The 22,500-nt window shown below is 34.3% G+C and overlaps 1 protein-coding gene across 10 annotated transcripts in view; it reads left to right on the forward strand.

Moving 5' to 3' along the window:
• Positions 1 to 22,500, forward strand: part of foxp2 (forkhead box P2) — a 187,099-nt gene that overhangs the window by 123,432 nt on the left and 41,167 nt on the right. For 6 of the 10 annotated variants that reach the window (XM_015352618.2, XM_015352619.2, XM_015352625.2 and 3 more), the window contains 2 exons: positions 4,802 to 4,891; positions 22,486 to 22,500. The exon at positions 22,486 to 22,500 is cut by the window's right edge and continues 126 nt beyond it. In XM_015352618.2, coding sequence (XP_015208104.1) covers positions 4,802 to 4,891; positions 22,486 to 22,500 — 105 coding nt within the window. The remainder of the gene's footprint in view (positions 1 to 4,801; positions 4,892 to 22,485) is intronic. The other 4 variants (XM_015352624.2, XM_006633416.3, XM_015352627.2 and 1 more) reach the window with 1 other exon arrangement.

The raw sequence follows: 22,500 nt of genomic DNA on the forward strand, positions 1-22,500 counted from the left end.
TTTGGGCTGAATCTATTTTCATAAGAAGGCTGAGCTGCAGTGTTTTTCTCAGCGATGAATATCAACATCAAATATGCTTCTGAGTGCCTTGTTATTTATGTTACACAGAGATATTTTGTAGCTCTCAAGAATGTGTCATACTGTGCTGTTTATACATTGCAGATATCAATGGGTGGAGATGTATTTTGTTCCTTTTTGGGGATGCAAATCAAGACAGGTTAAATAGCTATTTCTGTTATTCATTACAACAAAGTTCTAATAAAGTTTGACTTTTGTTGTTGTGTCAGATATGTAGGTGTCTGTATGGCCACTCCAAGGCAACCATGCTTAAAGGCAATTGGTGTTTAACTGCTTAAATACCGAATTTACCTTGAATTGTTCAAGATAACGGTAAACATAAAATCCAATATAATAACACATACTCAATTTTGCAACTGTGCTTAGTTTTTTCAACATTTCAGTAAATGCTCGTGTTAACCATTTCAAGCTTAAATCGTTAAAAATAGTAATAGCAAAATATTTCAAGTAATTTTGTACATTTCTTACAAAATGTTCAATTTTTTTATGAAATTACATTTTTTAAAGGAAGAAATGTTAAAAAAACAAAGATTGATTTCATACGGCATTCATGAGTTGTTAGTGAACAAAAGAACCGTTACAAATGAGACCATTCAGCCCATCTAGTTCATTTAGTAGTTATTAGCTAATTAATATATTTCATCTCCCCATTTCTAGAAGGAAAGCCAGGTTATTGTCTTCAAAAACATGGCTGCTTAGCTTCCTCCATATTCCCATGACACATTTAGATACATTTAAGAATAAAGAAGATTCCATGTAAACAGTTTTCTTTCTCTTTTAGCCATCCCATTTGTTTTTGTAGAAAGAGTTGTTACACTGTATTCTGTCTCAACATACTTTTCTGCAGTGCACTGTAACCATGGATGTATAACCTTATTAATGACAGTAGTATTTACCTTGTTGTGAAGAAAGAGAAAGGGTCATATGAATCTGGCAACCAAAAAAACCCAGCAATTTCTGTTAGAATTCAATAACATAGAAAGTTAAGGATACAAGTTAGGATAATGCTGTTAAAAAGTTGCCACTACAATCAAAATACTAATTTTAAGTTCATGGTTAGTGATTCCATAAGGTTATATGGTGAGTGTAGAAGGCTTCACAGCCGAAACATTGTTTTCTCTCTCTTCTCTTTTCAGCATGAGATAAACCTATTACTTGTTCCTTTGCAGACTACGCATGCTGACGCAGCTACCCACCTGAACTACCATAGTAAATTAAGATATATATCTAAATTTCAGTCTGGTCTTAGAGTAAATATTAATACATCTGTATATCCATAGTGTGTTTTAATGGGGCAATACATTTTTGTATTGTTATATAACTTTGTTTTGTTTAGGAATGCTTCATTTCTTTAACAGAGTTAGTTTGAAAATGTCAATTTCTAAAAAATAAAAAGAAATGTGGAAAAAAAGGTTTCTAATCAGAAGGCCACAAGTAGCTGTTGAAGTGTGATTCATTTTTTTAACTGAAACAGTTTTTGTTACAGGTTAAGGCTCTGTTGAAGAGTAGAATATTCAGCATAAATGAACTATATTCTTGCTACGCTTATGTGTTCAAGAAATATTTTAATCTTCTTTGTAGAATTTAATCACTTTTTTGTCTGCGGGCTTCTGCTTTGTGGTATATGTATTTTATGTCATTGCTGTGTGTAGATCATCAGAAACCAAAGGACAGTTTGGCAGTTTTTGTAATAATTGAACAGCTCTAGCTTCTGTTGCTTCCTACAGTTCAATAAACAAAAGGTTTTCAATATTTTACATTTAAACAGTTTTGCCTAGTAGATCCTTAAAAACTAATACTTTGAATACATTATCATTTGATTTTTGTTTTGGATTCAAGGGATTGCCTTTTTAATAATGCGCCATTATGTAACTATAAGTGTTTTGTTCACACTAGAACTACTTAACAATAATGCAGGGATAATAAAGGGCTGTGTTTCTGAAGTGTTTCCTAAAGTTAAGGCTGTGCTTTGCAAACTGGTACCAGATCCTTTTCTGGGGAGACAAATCAATGTTGTTAGGACACAGTGCCACTGCATTCAGTTTGTTTACTTTGGTTTTCAATGTCTGCCTGCCTCCTCAGAAAACTTGCTTGGAGCCAGACTGTAGCAGCCCTCTCTCTGTCTTTTCATAATTGATCAGGGGATGACTGCCTTCCCTGAGGGTTAAGACGTGGCAACTTTTTTCTGTTTGCTCAGCATCTCAATGTAGTAGTTCAAACATTGTTCACACCAGCTGGCAGTGTAATGCCATATGCACATCCTGTCAAAGCAACTGTTGTCATGGATACTGGAGATACCAGAAAAAAACTACCCCTTGATTCTAATAAAAAAGTGACTTTCTCCATCTGAAGTGTTTTTTTTACAAAGAAATACCAGTGAAGTTTTTGTTTTTGTTTTGTGCTCCCACAGTTACGGACAGCATATTCAAAACACTTTGTTCAACTGTCCTGAATTTCTTCAACTTATTTGCTTGCTAGAGCAATAATGTATGGCAGTGGACTTAATTGACTGTGAAGTTGTTCTTCCATAATGTGCATATTTGACAGTGGGACCTCAGGCATCATTCCAGTTTTTTTTCCCTTTACTTGATTTATGCATTCTCAAAATTATAGTCTCGGCATTTGTGCTACTGTCCATGTCAAATGGCATCACATTGTCCATGATTTTTGGGAGAAAAATGTATTTCTTTTAAACAAATGTCATAACTTCAATGTCCCAGGAAGTTCCCAAGACCACTTTTAACAAAATGTGTGTTTTATAATGTGCTAATAACTTGGGATGAACTTTAAAACAGCTTTGAGTTGCAAAGCTTCACCCTTGAGGAACTGTGACAGAAGTGCAAATATGAATGTATTTACAGAAACAAAATCAGCTGGTTTTTAACAGTACTCAGGCATTTAGTGAATAGGTTTATGTTAATAATCAACTTTGTATGTGTTTTCTGGTTACAATTAGTGTAATAAAAAATGTAGTATTGGTTTTGATTAGACTGTTTTTGTAAAAATCTGTATTTTTGTATTAACTGTTCTACCTTATTAAGGGACTAACACTTAAGGTCTGGATCAGTTTATTCATTGATAGCCATCTGTTTTCACCCTCTCCGTAGAGCAGAGCCTTAGATTAATATAAATGTTTTTCATTATGCTACATGGACTGCTCTACCTTAGTAACAGCAGCACTGTGTTGAAAAAGCAGAGGAACCCAGAAAGCCAACAGCCCTTTCTCCTGAAAGGATGTAAACAACAACTTACATCCCAATAAACCCAAGTGTTATGTTAATTATATGTCTTAGACCTAAAAATAAACATACTGTGTATAAATAAATTGAAGACATTAAAAGGGCATTCTAATTCTGATTTGCTGTGCGCACAAATCCTAACCTCCCTAACTGAAAATTAAGGAAATCTTAATTTTATTAATTGCTTCGGTGTGCTCGAGCTGCCTTTTATTTTAGTCAAAAAATACTAAACTGAGCACAAACTAAGATTTAGCCTGACATTGGTAAGTGCATAAGACAACATTTTAGTCCAGTGCTGTGCTCTACATTAGTTTTATGTCAGTGTAAAGTGCAAGAAATATGTGTCGCAGATCATTGATGTTTGTGTGTAAATATACAGATGTAAACAAATATGTTCATGCACTCTGTTAGACAGTTTTTATTCACTCATTTCTGAAGTACAATTGTTAAATTGGAAACTCTGTAGACGTTTTTCATAGAGTTGCAGAAATACTTATGTACATACTGTGTCTTAATTTGGTTAATTCACTAGAAATCCTAAAATACTAGAATGATTGAACTTTCAGTAAGCGTAGAAGAGATCTTGGAGAAATCCAATAACTATTGTTAAACAAGATTGATGAAACTGAGCACTTAACATTGGAGATGAAAGGTGCCAATATTTACATCTGTAACAGTATAATTTGAACTCTTTTCTTTTTGTGGTTTTTAAATATATTCAGAATAATTGGGGATACCAGTTTTGAACATCTAACTCTTGTTATTAACTTTCCCCATTTGTGAGCTATTTAAAATATTATGCATAATAAAGCTATAAAGAAAACCGATGTACATTCAATGTGTCCAAGTTTCAGAAATCTTTTGTTAGATCAGAAAGTCATGTAACTGAGAGTTGATTAGCTAGATTTTTATTTTTACTTTTTGATCCAGAAAACATTTTAACCCCAGGTGTCCACTTTCACTTGACACAGAAAGTAAACTTCTTCTGTTAGAATAATGGTTTAACTTGTAGCTTTGTAAGTAAAGCACTTCAGATCTGTGGTGTAAAATCCTAGTTAATTCACTTCTAAGATAATCTGATGTTGATTTGTCAAATTTAATTACAGCTTCTGGTAACACTTCAAATCTTCTGCTTCTACTTCAAATTGATATTATGAATATGCAAATGACCTGGTAATTTACGGAGAAGTGGGCATTTCAGTTGAGCACACACTAGACGGGTCAACACTGCTGATGCAGTGATTTTTTTTCCCTTCAAGAGTGCTTTAGGCAAACTAACTGTATTTATCTTTGATTATAGCTATATCAATTATTGTAAAAGTGCCAGAATATTGAGCAGAAACAGATTTATGTTAACCTTGCCACAGAGGTAATCACTAAAATATTTCAAGAATTTAAGATTTTGTGCCATTCCTTTTAGATGTTTTGATGAAGAAGAGATTAAATCAGAGGAGAAAACTTTACCGTGCTTCTTTTCTTCACAGGCACTACAAGCAGCAAGACAATTACTTTTACAACAGCAAAGCAGTGGATTGAAATCTCCAAAGAATAACGACAAGCAGCGTCCACTGCAGGTGAGCATCTGTGAACTGCATATTCGCTGTTGCTTTCCTTCAGTCTGTGGGTAATGGTGCTTTAGTCTTCTAAGAATTTAAAAGCTCTGCCTTTAAATTAAATGGTGTTCAAACAAGCAGTTTTAGGTAAAACTCAAAGTGCTTTATGTTTGACACAACAGATACATTCAGTTTTGTTCTGAAAGGACCTGCAGTATTATTTAGGTTTTTGGTGTAACTGACAGCAAAGCCTCTAACTGGCATTTGAGCCTGTAAGTTTGAGTTTTTTATGTTTGTTCTGCACTAAGAGAATCTACCTCAGACACATAGAAAGAGGAACCATTAAAAACTGTGGCTCTGAAACTTTAGTTTGTAAACTGTTTTTACTTTGCAAATTGTATAGGTGCTGTTCATGACATGGAGTTTTAAAAAATATTATTTTGGCTGCTTTAAATATGCAGAGAGGCATTACAAATAGTGAATGAGGATAGGAAGAAACGGTATGTGATGAGTTGTGGTTAGTACCTGAACTGCCAAGTCGATGATTGTGAGAAAGGGCTCCTTGTAGCGTACAGTTCAGGAGATCTCTTGAATGATAGAAGCATGGCGGAGTGTTTAGTACTCAGCCTTCAGACCAGAGAGTAGTGGGTTCAAAACCGTGGTGGAACACTACTGCTTTTCCCCTGAGCATGGGTAATGCCTCATCCTACATAAGTTTGTCTTGGCCATCATTCTAACCTAGAATGTGTTTCTTAATTAACTTACCTGGTAAAATAAAAGTATTAACATAAAATGCAGAAATATAAGGATCTGTTTTAAAAATTATCACCAACATTTAATTCTACTAGAAATTCCAGACGAAGTGGTCATGACAGTAATAACAAGTGCACATTTAAAGTGGTAATAACTTTAAATCATTGCATGAATTACAGCACTTTTTATTACAAATTAAGCACTGTTTCTAAGCAAGAAATAATACATACAAATGATCAACTTTCAGTATCGCAGTACCAATATCAACAGGTTTTCTCAGTTTCTCCAGGTACCCTGGTTTCCTTCTGCTATCCAAACACATACTAGTAATGTTAATTGGCTTCCAAGAAAATTGCCCTGGTGTGAGTGTGTGTGTGTTTGTGTCTGTGTGTGCCCTACGACAGACTGGCATCCCATCCAGGGTGTATGCTGCTTTGTGCCTGTTACATGCCAGGATAGGCACCAACATTGTATTGAATAAAGAGGTTGGAGAATGGGTGGATGGAACTTTCCATCAATGGGAAAAAAAGAACTTCTGAACAACAACAAAAAAAATATAATTTATGTTTTGATTTAAATCAAGAGTGTTAATAGTCAGATTGGGAACCAGAACCTACGCAGTCAAATTTTAAAAAGGTTGTACTACTGGCCAAGAACAGCCCCCAGTGTCGCATCATAGAGAACATCTTCATTTTCTTTCACATAATTACAAATATGTTAAGCTTTAAGTCCCTGTATTACTAGCATTTTCTTTTAGAATGTCTTGATCTTGAAAGGTGCTATCGCAAATCAGTAATATATGTTTTTTGTGTCATAAATATATCACCAAGCTGATTTTCTGTTTTTAAAAAAATAATTAGTTAAAATACAAATTTTAAGCCCTAAGTACTTACTGTACATTGTAAAACATATCATGAGCCTAAAACATTAACCTCCAGTAACCAGTGACAACATAACAGGCAAGTAATATTGATATTAACCTCTAATCTTTCATTTAATAGACATTCACATTCATTTAATGGCAATGCTTGAGTTTCATGTCAAAAGAAATGTAACTAACACAATTTTAAAGATGTTCATCAACAGTCAAGATAAATGTGTTAGGTATAAACCTTAAAAAGCAGAAATGGCAAAGGTCAAACTAAGATTACAGACACCTTTTGTACTCCTCAACATCTTCTCAATGAATGTACAATTTGTACAGTCAAAAAATGATTTAGTCTCATCTAATGAGTATATACCTGAATAGCACAGTACCTATGCAGACATGTCATAAAAGGATGTAAACCCAGGTGCAAGATTCCTCATAGTAAATGCAAACAGTAAGCAAAATAATACATTCACCTTACCAGTTTTTCTACCCATCCACTTCAGTCCCCTTTTCCTGTTGAAAGTTACAGCTTATATATTTTTACTAATTTATCTTACACCTTTATCCGTGGCAACTTACTGTATCATGAACTGTACGATAGTAATAGGCTAAGCATATAATGCAAATTAATGTATAGAAAAGGAAACCATGAATGTATATTTGTGAAATAATGTAACCCAGAAGTTACAAAAATTATAAGGTTCTAAATTACAAGCTTCGGTAACTGAAACAAAACAATTCAAGGCACAGGTAAAGACTGAAAGAAGATGTTGAGGAACAAATTGAGTAGGAAACAGGTTTAATATCACGGTTCTTATAGTGGCCAGGGGAGAGAGGCTAAAATCAAGAGAAACAGAAAATTGAGATCAGAATAGGGGAACAGAAAAGGAATGTAAAGTAGGTCAGATATTGAAAGGACACATTTGTGGTGGAGGAGGAGATGAGCATTTGTTAATACATTTGAGGTGTAAGATGAAAATATCTAAGCATTTGTGGAGAAGCCATATGAATAAATGAGACTGAGTAGAAAGAGGGAAAATGGGGACCTAGTACAGATCCTTGTGGAACACCTCTGGAGATAAAGGGAAGTGAGGAGAGAAAGTGATGCCACAGGACGTGTGTGGAGCAGTTGGAGAAATAGGAACAAAACCAGTCAAGAGCAGTGGCTGAAATATTAAGTTTAGAGAGCAAAGTTAAGAGAACTTATTGATTGTTTGGTCAACTCAGCAAGCATTATCAGTGTCATTGCATAGTCTGAAGAGTAAACAAGGACAGAGGGTTTTGTGGAAGCAAGAAGTAGAGGTCTATAATTAAAACACCATCCTATGTGCTGCCAAGCATGGTGTGAATCTGTATGAGCAATACCGGGGATTGGAAATCTTTATATGACTAAAGGAACCTTACATATCGCAAACATATATGGTGGATATAGTTTTGTTTTTCAGCAGGATGATGGTCAAAAGCAAACAGGCAAGTCAGATGCAAGTTACTATATAAATACAGTTTGACCTCAGAAATCCAGAACTCTCTGTCACTCTGTCTCTGCTTTTCTATTACTTTCTCTCTACCTAAGAGAAACATGGAAGCCAAACCATAATCTCATTTCTCCCAGAAAAAATAACTGGGAACTCTAATCAACACTGAGGGAGCCAGTGGTATACATCCTCTGAATGAAACTTCTTGTTTCCTGTGGATGACGGCAATGTGTTATTTTACATCTAATTCCATATTTTATACAACATACAGTATCAGATTTACTACCATACAAAGAGCAGTTTGTTTTCTTCTCTTCTTTGTTAAGGTCAGTGGTACAGATATTTTCACTGTGCAGATTTAATTTTCAAACTACAAAATTAGTTCTTAAAATGTGGTAGTACTTATTATTTTACAGCCTATTGGGTCTGTAGTTTATGATTCCTACATATAAGAAGACTGCAAAACATTTTTGTTCCTTAAATATGTAAATTAGCGATGTGCATGCTTCCTCCCTGTTTCTGCCTTAGGGTGTTATGTATGATTCAGTATATACTGTACATAAATTGTTGATTAGATTTTCGTGTCTAAGAGAGCCACAACTACTAGTGTGAACCGTCTGCATCGGTCAGGTGGCAGATCACTAACATGTCTCTTGAGAAATTTTCGCTATGCCATTCCACAGCTCGATACTCCAGTGCGTCTGGGTTATCATCTGATGTGCGTTTTAGGCTCAAAAGTTAAGATTGTTTTGTTCTATAGAGGAATTTTAGTTCCCACAAGCTTTTCAGTACTGACACATGACTTAGACTAGTCAAGCCTCTGCCAAACTTGTGAGTAATTCTAGGGTGACTTACTTCCGATGTTAAATGAGAATGATCTCATCATGTTATTGGATTAAATCTGAAGAGTTTAGTGTGTTACCTCAATTATTGAAGTAAATCCTCAATAATTGGGGTTGCTAATCGCCCAAGTTTTTTGGGTAATCCATACATACTCAGGGAATACATAAAATTGTTTGCTGTTGTACAACCCATATGTTGTGTATTTTTATAGGTTTGTATTGCATTCAAAATTGTGGTCAATTCAAAAAAACAATAGCACACGTTTCAAATTGTGTTTTATATTTTTCTCAGAATTTTATATTGTTGGAATACTGCATGCCTTTATAACTTCTTACAGTGCTTTATCTTCTACAGTTCAAAATGAAAACATTTGACAATTGGAGTTTCAGCATGTTTTGTTGTTATTGCACACTTTATTCTCTATTGTTTCATTCCAGAATTTTAAAATATCATTCTACCATCCTTGTCACCAAGTAGGTTAGCTATAAGAGCTCTTGAATAGTATATCTACAAGTTTGTACACAACTACACACAGTTAAGTGTGAACAACTTAGAGAATTTTACAATTTCTGGAAATATATTGAAAAGCTTATCATGAATTGAGAAGCATCAGCAATACAACATGTACCACACTCTCATTCAAAGCATGTAACAGAATACATCACAAAATGTGATAAACAATTTTTTTTTGTTCGAGCACAGCTACATACAGTATGTCTTTGGGATTATGAGTAGTTCTTAAAAATTAAATTTCTCCCATGAAGATCAGATATTGTACGAGAGAAATTAGTGTTGAAACGACTGTTTTGTGGGAAAAAATCTTTAATAAAGTAAATTATTTGTGAATGACCCTTATAATGGTTAACCCTTTAATACTCATCAGAATTTGAAAAGTTAGTTGCCCAAGAAACACCAGCTTTAGAATTGTACATTGTATATTAGTATTTCAACATGATGTCAGTTGGACTTACATAATATAATTTGTTTTATTGATTAATCATACAATATTGTCTTATTTGGATGTCAGTGGCTACGATGAGGTAATTTTCCTACTGCTTTTAATGCATTCTGTTCTTGACCCTGTTAAACAGCAGGAGGCTTTTTTCTCCAATGTAAGAGCAAAATAAAGATACATACCCTTTACAGTCAATTTCTCTTATTATGACAGGTTCTTGAATTTGTGCTGCTAAAAATTATGTCAGCAATTAACATATTTTCAACTTTATTTTTAGGTTTAAATTGCAGTGTGAGTGTGTGCTCTCTTCTCAGCTAATAAGTGCTATCAAGGAACAGTGGGTTACCTCATTAGTACTATGTGCATTTAATTAAGGAAGGGAAAATTGGAGTTAACCTCATAGTTAATATTTTCACAGAGTGTTACAATGCCAACACCTTCAATTGGAGTCACACCCCTGTGTACCTAATTATGTACTGGTGCAAGATCAGGTTCCTGGGAGTACCTCCATGCTGTTGATTATATTGTTTAGATCACTATGTATGGGGTGTTTGTGAACATATCAAGTACATGAATCCAAATCAGAATGATTCTGTTCAGTTGTTAAACCACCGCTTTGGTAATTTAAAACTTATTTGTTTAGTATTGATTATGCTGTTATAACGGTCGAAGAATTTATTGTATCAATCGGACACTGTACATGCACATATGATTCTATGATTCTACATTCAACTAATTAGATATCTTCGTTTATGCAGTAAAAGTACTAATTGCATAAGATATTTAAGTTATGTGTAATAATACTATTCCAAGTAAGAGGAAGACATAAAACAGCAACAGTAATGTCAAAAGTCATTGTTTCAAAGAGTTGAGACTTACCAAAAGTACAGTTCTGTACTGGTGGATTAAACCTACTTAAAGAAATAACATTTAGAATTGCATAAAAGTTGTTATTTAGTCATCTAAGGATTTCTGAAGCTTTAAATAATAAGATTAGAGGTTGTATGCTGGAAATTGAAGAGTGAAAATGCATAGTTGTTGCTAGCAAGCAGGCAATGTGTTGTATAGTGCAGCAGATGAGTTTATCCCATTTAGGAAACAAAGCCAAACATATGCACTTGGTTTTCTTCATAATACCCAACAAGCAGCAGTGAAAACAAACTGCAGTTTAAACAGCAGAAGATGCTGCTGGCACAGACAATGAACTCTTCAAATTATGTCATGTACATCTTAGTCTTCTGTGAACATTAACCTAATGCTCAAATGTTTTGCTGCATAACGGCATTGATGAGAATAGCAACATTATTAAATTAGGATGTAGTTGGTGGAAATCTATTTAAAGGTTTCTAAAGATCTGTTTTTAAGTTCATTTTTCTTTACATACACTTTTAAGGCTTTTAAGGCATTTTATCATTTCATTCTAACCTTTCAGGAATTATCCTGTGATCAGGAGCAGAAAAGAAGCACAGTTCATCTTTACATATGATATTATTTTTTAACAAATGTACAGATTATTTCCTTGGATTTGTTTCAATAGTTGCAAGTAGGGCAGTGGTATACAGTGTTGTCTTTCTATGAAAACAGATGTACAGTGCAATAAAAAAGGCAGTGAAATTTACTTTGCCAGCTTAACCATTCTCAGTTTCATGTCACCTATATAAGCACACTAACAAATACAGCCTGCCGTTTTGCTTTTAAAGATCATCCAGCTTGCTTTAATTCCTTAATTGTACTCTCTCTGACTTTTATCAATTTCATTGTTTTCTAATTAGGAGTGTGGTGGTAAATGCTGCTACTTGTCAGCTCTTAGGTCCTGGGTTCAATTCCAGACGGGGGTTCTGTGTTATCCAGGTGGGCTTTTGCCACTGGTCCCCTCCCATCAGGCCTCCTTCTGGCCTGCTGTTTAGGGAGTAGTGCTGCCTAGGGCCCTGTGCTTCCAGGATAGGCTCGGGGCTGCTAAGATCTTTGGTAGAAGTGGGGTTTGTTAATGGACGGTTTGGAGTTTGGCTTAAATGGAACATTAACTCAAGAGATAGTTCATGTAGGGAGCTGCGTCAGCATATGTAGGCTGCAAAGGAACAGGTAAAGGTTTATTCCACGCTGAAAAGAGAAAGGAAACACAGCGGTTCGGCTGTGGGGCATTCTTCGGGAGCCTTCCACAGCTGAAATGTTGTGTTTCCTTTCTTCCCTTTTCAATATGAAAAAAACTTTTACTTGTTGCTTAACAGAGATGATTTCTCAGTAGTAAAGTGGTGATGGAAGTATAACATTTTGTCTTTCTTAAGCATCTGAGAAACTACAGTATGTGGTTCAACATTACATTTCTGATTTCTCAATTGTTCAGAGTTAGCATTATTTGCTTTTTGAGGAAACCTGTGAGTTAATTGTTCCAAGCCTTATAAGCACATTTTACTCCAATTTGATAATAAATCTTTATTTTTAAGAGCTTTATAATGAGCACTTTATCTCTAGTGCTCATTAACTATATATGTGATACTCTGGAAAATGTTGAATGTATTTTCAGTGATTTATTATGATTATACATTTTGAGTTGAAATAGGAACTGTAAAAATAGGATAAAAATAGGAGCTCTTTAAGTAACAGTGTCATAAATATGTGCTTGGCACGTATGATGTGCTTGGTTTATGTATGCGTTTTGGGTGTTTGTTCTACACCAGTTTGACAGTCTTGTTAATGAACTTCTCATCTTGGTGGTCAGATGTAAATAGTCTTATATAGATGTTACAATTCTTTATATACACTGTTACATGTTCAATGATTTACAAGCAGTTTTTTCATCAAACATTCTCAATTATAACACTGCCAATTTACAAACATTAATTTAGGGTATTTTCATATACTGTAACTACATGTTCATTGGCTTCTTCTAAAGGTTACTTATATGCAAAGGAAGTAGTGCTAAATCCTTCTCAAGTGATTTCCATGTTTTTTCTAAATATACTTAGCTGCTGGATTCTTCTTGTTTTTATAAATGGTCTGTAGAAAATCTAGATTTAAACATTATTGTTGGGTATAAGTATGGAGTGCCAAGCCAATCTATCTGTCTTAAATTCTATGAGCTGGCTTGCACTGAGTTAACATTGAATGCAATTCTGTTTGGTGTATGCTAACTAAAATCCGATGTAGTGTTCTTTTCATTTGTGTGAAAAATTACACGTTCTTCTTCCATACATCTTGGAGACTTAGAAGACCTGTGTGGTGACGAAAAAACTGCCGCCAGTGGAAACAACTAATTTTTTTTAAAGGGAACACAGAGGCACTAGCTACTGATAAGTCTTAAACATTTTAATAGTAGAGACAGGAAATTAACCATAGATCATGCTGTATAAATGACTTAGTATACAAGTATTTAAGTGCTTCTACTTGCAGCATTAATTACTTTAAGTATTAGCATCTAAATGCTTTCACTTGACTAATTTTATCTTCTGGTTCATCATGGTGTTGATGCATGCACAAGCTGCTTTCCACATTTGTGTAATGTGACAGGTCTATTATTACACAATAAGCCCCTGGGAGCACTCAATAAACACCTATTCCTCCTGTAAATCCCATCGCCATCACACAATGCTTACAAGGATTTCCCAAGGCACACAACAGCCTCACTTCTGTTACTTTCTTCACTGTTGCAGGGTTTGTATGAGGCATTTATACATTGACATTTAAAATACACATAGTGGGGGGAAAATGAAAACAACTTCAACACAGGGGATTGATGCCACTGTGGAGGATGTAAAGAAGGCCTGCAAGATGCGGCATTTTTAGTTTTGTGTGGGAATTATATGAATTCTTAGTTGTTTTATAACACCATTCAAGCTGAACTGCAAGATTTTGTTTTATTTCATAAACTTTGGTCTTGTTTTAGAGATCACGAAAGTCAAAGTAGCTGTGCAAATAACCCAATCATGAGCTGGACTAATGTTAGTGGGAATCATAAAAATATGAAACAGTAAATTATTATTGCAGAAATTTGCAATGAAATCTTGTAAGGGATAATATTTAAAAATAAATGTGCTCACACACGAAGAAGGCTCCACAGCCAAAACATTGTGTTTCCTTTCTTCTCTTTTCAGCATGGAATAAACCTTTACGTGTTCCTTTGCAGCCTACACATGCTGACGCAGCTCCCTACTTGAACTAATTGTGATCTATTCGCTGAAGGACACTTTTTCATTGTCAGTGTAATATAACTGTTACAGCTTAAATTTAGATGTTTTTATTATTTTTAAGCATTTAATTATACATTCCGTGTGTGTATATTTAAAGTTTTAAAGATGTATGTACTCTTTCATTCACATTAAAAAATGAAAAAGAATGTTTGCAAGATGAAGGCAGGGTTTAGTTAAAAAGTCATTTATTAGTGTGTTTAAGAGAACAGACTTCAGCTGTATAAAGCAAAAGAGTCGATACTGTTCTGTGTAAGGAGTATATACTGTTTATGCATCTGTATAAAATGATCAACAGACTTAGATCCGTGAGGGAAATGTGATGAGTATGTAGTTACAAACAATGAATGAAGCATTGTAATTGCATTAACAGTATATAGTTTTGAAAAGACCATGTTTCATAATTTCATCTTTGCATAGCTAAAGTAATAGAAATTCCCAATACACACAGCCACACACAGACACATTGTAGGTTTTAAATATATTACACTTGTACAGCAGTCATTACAGTAGTTTTTTTTTCAAATAACAGGGTTTCCAGCTTCAAGCAGGAAGTTAGCATTTCATTCATAGTGTTATATCATGCACAAAATAACATCTACTTAGTGTAACAAAATCAACAAAAAGAATGTGGATATTGGCTTCTCTGTGTGCTAATCTGTCTAAAATGTCATAATAAAATGTCATTTCTATAAATTTGATTTAGAAAAGGGCCTACAGTCACATTTTAAAAAGACTGTTTTGTCTAAAAACTCAAAACTCAAAAACAGTGAATATCCAACACCGCTTGTGACAGAAAAGGGCTTTTTAGTTCTGTGGTTAGAAAGTTGGTTTCCTTAATAGACAGCCTTGTCCTCCCATTGGACCTAAAGCTAAATGTATTGTCACAGTTTATACTTAAATAGAGATGTATTTACTGCTTTTGAGGGAATCAGTTGTCGCTTTCTGGAGGCCTCCTCTGGTACTGTACATGCTGCATTCGGTTTGTCCATGCCAAAAGCTGACATATTGTTAATTAAGGAACAAAGTAAAATAATAAAGCAGTTTACCTTTGTAGCCATTCTGTACTTATTAATTTTTGTTGTAAACTGAAATGTTTGTGTTAAATTGAATTTTCACACATAGCTAGTGCTACAAAAATGCTTCAATGCATACGTTAATGTGTTAAGTTAACTAAGTCAATATGTAATAACTCAGCAAGGGAACAGTCATTTAAGTGATTTCCTTACTACTTTGTTTTCTGAGGCACAAGCACATGCCTTTTCATAATGAAAGCAGCCTTTCAGTCCATCTGCATTGATTAATAAAAGGCAGTATCAATAGGAAAAAATGAAAAGTTTTGTTCTTTAGTGATTCAATACAATTTTATGGAACAGAATGTTTATTTAAATTATCGGTGAATGCCAAGGACTGCTCTATTTGGCAGAGATCCCAGTTGTACCTGCTGGTCAGTTAATATTCTGCGGGTGTTTGTGTCAAATAATTTCCGTAACTCTCTATTAAAAATCACAAGATGCGTGTAATTATTCTGTTAATTAAACTTTCACCTAGTTCATTTCAATCTTTCCAAGTCACCTGATGATAAAGGGGGAAAAACAGAACTCATTAGGTTGAACTTGTATTAACTATTAAAGTTGTGAGGAACAGTATTTTGTGTTAAAACTGGACACATGCATTACACCATGTGTTAGAAGAGTACCAGTATACAAGAGAAAGCAATTGCATTCAGTTATCAGTGAATGCATATATTGAGTGAAAATACATTGCTTATATTACATATTTCAGTATTACTATTTACTTTACTGACAGCTGAGTGTTGTAAATAATTTTATGACATTAGATCAGTAAGCACTTAACAGATGTGATAAGCGTTTGTCATTGTTTTAGAAAAACTGGGAAACGTGTATCATATTTACTGTACATCTTATATTAACTTATTTTTCAGCATAATATATAGACTTAGTAGTTTTTAAAAATAAAAAACACACTTAATTTAATGATAATTTAAGATAAAAATTGCTCCCAAGAGCAAAGTCTAATTTAACTTCAGAACACCTTGAGGAATGCTTGGATACTTGTGTTACAGTCTTTTTTCACTCAGAAGAATAAAGGTGTGACAATTTTTGTTTTAAGAGTTACACCTTACAATCGGAACTTATTGCTGGCATTTCCTCAAACATGACCAAACCTAATCAGATTACATTTTTTATCCACAATAATGACACTGCATTCTGAAAATATTGTTTTAAACAGCCTTTTTACCTTTGTTCTGAAGTCTGGTATATGAAACTGTTGAAGGCTGAGTCATACAATGTTTCATTTAATTTTTGCATTATGAACGGTTTTCCTTAGAACTGTTTTTATTTCAGTTCTTCTAAATTTCCAAACTTACACAAAAACGGTATTGTTTCCATTTTCCTTTTTTTTTTGTTAAACCCTGTTAGCATTCTTAGAGTCCTTCTCTGTTTAAGACTTAAATATACTAAACTCAGCCCAGCACAGGAGAAATTCTTTTATAAAGACTAATAAATCAGTAAATCTGCTGAGTGCAACTTCATCAACTTAATACATTTACTCTTCTGTAGCACGTACATTTAGAATCAAAACATACGTGTTAAAATGTTTTCAAATCAGAACTTAGACGCCGCACTGCATTTTTAATCAAACCATTTTACATCAGTGTCTGTGAAATCAACCTCTTTATTTATTTGAATATCTGAGGTTATTTCTGCCACTCAGATTTTCTACTGAACATTAGATTACATTTCTGTCGTTATTGGTATACATTACCAGCTGAGGATGTTGCCAGTTTGTCTAAATTCAAGGCTTCTCACAGAAGAAAACAAATGGAATTAACTTAGATTCTATGGAGAGGTATACTAATATTGTTAATATTTTTGGGATCATGTAACTTTCAAACTAATTTTTGTCATTTTTATATATATATATACAAATTTAACCAAGGATTGCGTTTAGCCTTTTTTCCCCCTCTTTTGACACTCGTTAGAAAACAGATCAGGAATTTTGCTTGGATAGACTTATATTTATTGCCGTTGTAAAACTGCCCGAAAACAAGCAATTTTTCAGCGTATAATACCTACGGGACAAGATAGCTAAATTGCAAGAACAGGAGAGGTTCATCATTGCATTGCAAAAGAAGTTGAAATATAACCTTAAGGCAAGTGAAAAAGTGATACAGAGCTTTGATGTAGCAGCAACAAATTTACCTACAGACAGAAGATACATGGAAGCAATAAGCGAATTATACTCATCCTACACATGCAATCTGATTATTCTGGCCAGAGTGTTAATTGGATCCTAACTGGCAGATCTGATATCTGTAGCCTGGTAGTGGGAACCCTTTCGAAGTGATGAACTATAATTCACAGAACTGCTTGAAGCACTTGTAATTTACTGCATGTCATGCTATGAAGAGTCTGACCTAATGGACTTCCTATTACCTGTAACATCAGAAACCTTTCAATGAAACTCGCAGTTACAAACCAGCATGAGAGAGTCTGCAGGGATGCTGGACTGGAAAACAAGTCAAATATTTCTGGACAGACAGATTCTGTGTCTGTTCAATCTGTCTCCATAAAGTTCCATTGCCTTTTTTTTCCATTGCACTTATTCTTTGAATTTTTAATACTTGCAGGGTTCAAGGTAGCTTAGTGTAATTTTCAAAAAAGCCATTTGCTGTACATGAAAATTCCATCCAATGTATATTTTGTGTTTCTGAAATTTCTTTACTGAATGGATTGTAAAGCTTGTAACTACAATGCTATGCAGGAGCAGGTTAGCATGGAAAAATGTATTTTTAATTTAAGTGACTCTGGTCTTAAGAAGATGAAGCAAATCGCCTTATCTCATTGATCTTTAAGAGACTGAGGAGAATTTGGACCTGACAGCCATTCAGTGGCTTAGGTAAATGAGTCTTGGTGGTCCTACTCCGAGGTTTCAGTGAGAAGGGGTCCCTATCAATAAACCCACTGCCACGATTGCCATTAATTGGTAAGTAAATTAGCAGTGTCAGCTGAAAGAGACCAAGAGGGTCAAGAGTGTAGGCAATGAGGAGGTCTGTGTTGGGCATAATGCTCAAGGGAGTCTCGGATTGAGATGAATTAGCAGGACAGTGGAGGAATTCCATTCTCACTTCTGTGGTAAAATTGTCTTACACCTTAATTAACGCTGAAACACGCTGCCATAGAGCAGAAATAATTACTGCCCTTTTCCTGTATTTATACATACAGTGTCCAAGACATTGAAACAGTGTCAACCCATGTGAAAATAATAATAAAGCTTTGCCGTCTTTATGTCTTGAAGTGTATTTTTGTATTTGCATTATTTATTGTAGTCCTTAGGAAATGTTAAGGTGTTATACCCAGTTCTACTAAATGACGTTGTCAATTTCTAAGAAATAGTAATAATATGTAAAATGCCCTGGTTCTTGTGACAGCTTGTGGTAGCACCTCATCCGGAATACTCATCCTGACCACTAAAAATTATGTTTTTAAATCTTGCTCCAAAACGTTTATGTTTTTGATGTATTTGAATTCTGTTTATGGCCCATTTTTTGTATAATTAATGTAAAGTGCTTTGTTGAGAACGCTCTGGATTGAAAGGCACTGTATAAGAATAACATTGATGGATTAATATCATGGAATGTTTCAATGTCAAGACCAGAAGCAGTATAAATAGATGTGAAGAGTACTGGGGGGACCGATCTTGATAGATACAGATAAGCACTATTAACACACAGTGAAGAAGAGCATAGGAGCATCTTCAATATCTGCTGCCAGTATTAAAATGATCAATTTAGTGGCACCAGACAAGAGACTACTGTTGGGGCAAAAAGTGTGTGTACTCCTTCCAAGCCAATGAGCATTCTGTATATGTGGAATGTATGTTAAATAAACGCCTTGTGAACAGCAACAGAAAAGCAAGCTGGAGAAGCTGTCTGTTGGAGCTTTTTTCAACTCCGCTGCCTCCATACTTTCACATGCTTCCATTGAAGTTGACCTTTGTCAGTCAAAGAAGCTCATTGCCGACTCCAAGAGCAGCCGGAGCATCTTAATGATCTGCTGTTCTTCTGAGAAGTTGGTGATGTTTTCTCATCAGGATCCAATTTAAAGGTCTTTGTTCTGTTCTTGAACTTTGGAGCCAAATGGCAAGTTAGTTGATAGCCTTCCCTGTTTTGAGATAAAGAAGGATAAGGCTGCTGTGCCCGCCTACAGATGAAGCCCAGTGTGTTTTAGTGAGCTCATTTAAATACAAATACCAAACGCTATTGCTTATTAAAATAGGTTGTTCCCAGTGAGCAGGCTTGCTTTCTTCTTTTTCTTTGAAAAGTGCAAATGTGAAAACAACACAAGGAGGGGAAAAAAGTTCCTTTTCTGTAATTAGTGGCTTTAGTGTTCCCCTGTATTTAAATGGACTTTAAATAATGCAACAGATTGTAATTATCATTTTGGAAAATTGAGATAGCATTTAAAATCCTGTTAATAAGTCATTTTGATTCAGTAATCACTAGATTATAGGTGGGATTATTCATTACAATAGCAAAAGAGAACTGGTAGACTATGTGGAGAAAGAGACTGCTCATTGACTGTGTGAATGTTTACTGCCAGGCTGCTCCATAAATGCTTATTAATGTTAGCCCTTCTTGGTGCAATCTCTCAGAAGAGGAAAAAAATCTGCAATTCAACCTCCATTCCTTTCTATTCACCACACTTGTCAATCAGCTAGTTGCAGTATCTACAGGAATGGAGGTGTTATATTCTAGCAATTATCATGTCATATACTTGAAAATGTAAATGAATGTGTGTGTAAAATTAAATTTATGGGTTGTCAGTGAAGAATAAGAACCAGGAGAGCAATTACTTATCTGCTTTCATCTTTCAAGCTCTGATACATCAAGCAGAAAACCATGCAGTTAAATGCTGGAATTAGCATTGTACAGGTCTTAGAATGAATGGGCTGATGCCTTTTGCTGCCTTCTCTGGCTTTTTGTTTTGAAGAGCAATGAAATAAAGATGATTATCATCCATCACTCTGCTAAAAAGCTAATGAAAGCATGAAAGAAGCTTCTTTCCTACATTTGTTTTGGATTTTCAATCCTCTTTTGTCAGGATAGTTACCCCTTTGTGTTAATAAATATTATTTATCATTAGCGCCAGTGCTGTGTGTAAGTGCATTTCATAATAGAGATAAAATGCATGCTATGCTTTAAATAACATTTTTATTAAAATACTGGGGATCATCATGTATTCATCATATATTAAAATATTTGCGTTATATTGCAAATTAACATATTTGCTTATTTTTGTGTACATTTACATAATATATTAATATATTGTTTACACCTTTAAGGTATGTGCTGCAGTTGTACTTACCTTAAAATATGTTGATTAGGTTCTAAACAGTCTTTCAGCTTGCATACTGCCACCTACTTTCTGTTTTTTTTTATCTATCATGAAGTGGCAGGCTTTGAGGCTTTGAAGCACCACAAATATAGAGCACTGGAATTATTTCTCAAAAACATTTGTGTTGTTAACATAGATTTGGAGGATTTTCGTCGGTTATCTTTGTACAGATAAAGTTTTCAAACACCTTTAATAATGAGAGCGTGAGATATTCCATATCTGCTTTTCATTGAGTTTTTAGGAGTCTAATGAACAATGGTACAGATTTGTTTGAATATGAATGTGCAGTGGGATGGAGTTTGACCTTCAGCTGTGATTTCAGTTCATCAGGATTAGTCAAGCTAGGCGATCAAGACTGCTAATGCATAATGACTTATAAAATGAAAAATGTGTAGTGACCATGCAAATGTTTCAGCTAATCAAAGAGGGGAACTTTAGCTTTGAGAGGAAAGAAAAACAAGGACATGTCAAGGCCTAAAGTGGAGATGTATGTAAAATAATCCAAGCAGCTTGATTAGCCTGACTGAGGTTAGAAATTTCTTATTGGCTTCTTAACATATGGTATGGTGTATTATATGTCGTAAACTTGCAAGAAACAAAGATTGAAGGAAGAGCTTGTTTTGAGCTGAATGTAAACTGAAAATCTTTCAATTATATCCATAATTCATTTAATTCATTTTTTCTGGCAAAAGAGCCTGTATTCCTGTCAGTGTTGAATGGAGACAATTTACATATTGTTACACTGGGATAAAATGGCCTGACATTTTAGGTACTTTAATAAACTGATGGTAAATTTCAGTTAAATATGTTTCGAAACAATGTATTAAATAAAATGTTCACTGCTTATTTATAAATCAATGGCATTTTACATTGAATTGGTTAGTTGTTTTGCATCTACAGTTCAAACAGAAAACAACTTTCTAAACTTATTTTTTATTGTGTGTAATGCTGTATGGTTGATTAATCATGTAGTCTTTACATTAGAATAATCTTTGACAGAGCAAAGACTTTTAACCTTCTATTTCTTTTTCCAGTGCAAATAATTATCTCCTTCCTTCATCCTTATTAAGTGACTTATTCTTTTAATTGTAAAAGCATGAGGAGCTGGTTTTTCATGATTGATGTATTGTTTATTAATTCTTCTAAGAATGATTGCGGATTCTTTTATTTTACCAATATCTAACAAGGAATGCAGTTGATATTAAGGGATGTTAGCTCTTTATTTAAAATAATGAAACGTGATTAAATAGATTAAACATCACAAAAAGGAAAAAAAATCTGCATCCTTATACTGTAATATTGTTTATGTTAACTCTTGATTTTGTTTAGAAAAGGCCATTATTTTTTACATAATTTCATTGACCAGTATATGCATTTGGAAATATGGCTAACCAGACAGTTTTTTTTTTCCTTATTGGCTTTTTAAGTGAAACACTGACTTTAAACAGTGTACATTATCTGCAACAGCTGTTGTGTACATTTCTGGGATTTCAAGCTCTGGCTCAGCATCTCTATGTTTAATAGTAAACAGTGAGAAAACATCAAAGGCACAGAAGTTTGGCTCAAAACCACAAAGCTAGCTGGACTAAATCTTCATTGGATTGGAGTAAGGTTTATAATGCGCACTGATATTCAAGTTTTGTACTGAGAATGTAGAGTTTATGTGAGAAAAAAAGTCAAGGAAGACCAGAAACAGATTCATTTAATCATCTTGGAATGGGTAAAAATATTCTTAGAATTATGCTTTATATTTCTGTGTTATGTACTTATATTTCTTATTTTAAACAACTAAATATTTTAAGTTTTAAGGGAATTTATATATTTCAACAATAAAAGCAGTAAGCATGTCTGTGAAAGCTTTTTTGAAATTAAAATTTAGCTGCAGTATATTTTAGAATTCCATATTCTTTTATCTTTAAATGAAATATTTTTTCCCCGATATCATTGGGAAAGGTGTTAGAAATCATAAAACCTGTCTCCGTGTGTTAGCTGTGATGAACCTCGCGCGGCTGATGCGATGCAGAGAGGGGTGTAATTTTCTTCTTTTGTTCACCAATTACTCCCAGCAACATTGCAGGGAAGTCAGTTTGATGTTATCTCTGTCTCCCTAAGCAGGTGCCTGTGTCA

This window comes from Lepisosteus oculatus, chromosome 7 (genome assembly GCF_040954835.1).
Source record: "Lepisosteus oculatus isolate fLepOcu1 chromosome 7, fLepOcu1.hap2, whole genome shotgun sequence".
Classification (NCBI taxonomy): Eukaryota; Metazoa; Chordata; class Actinopteri; order Semionotiformes; family Lepisosteidae; genus Lepisosteus; species Lepisosteus oculatus.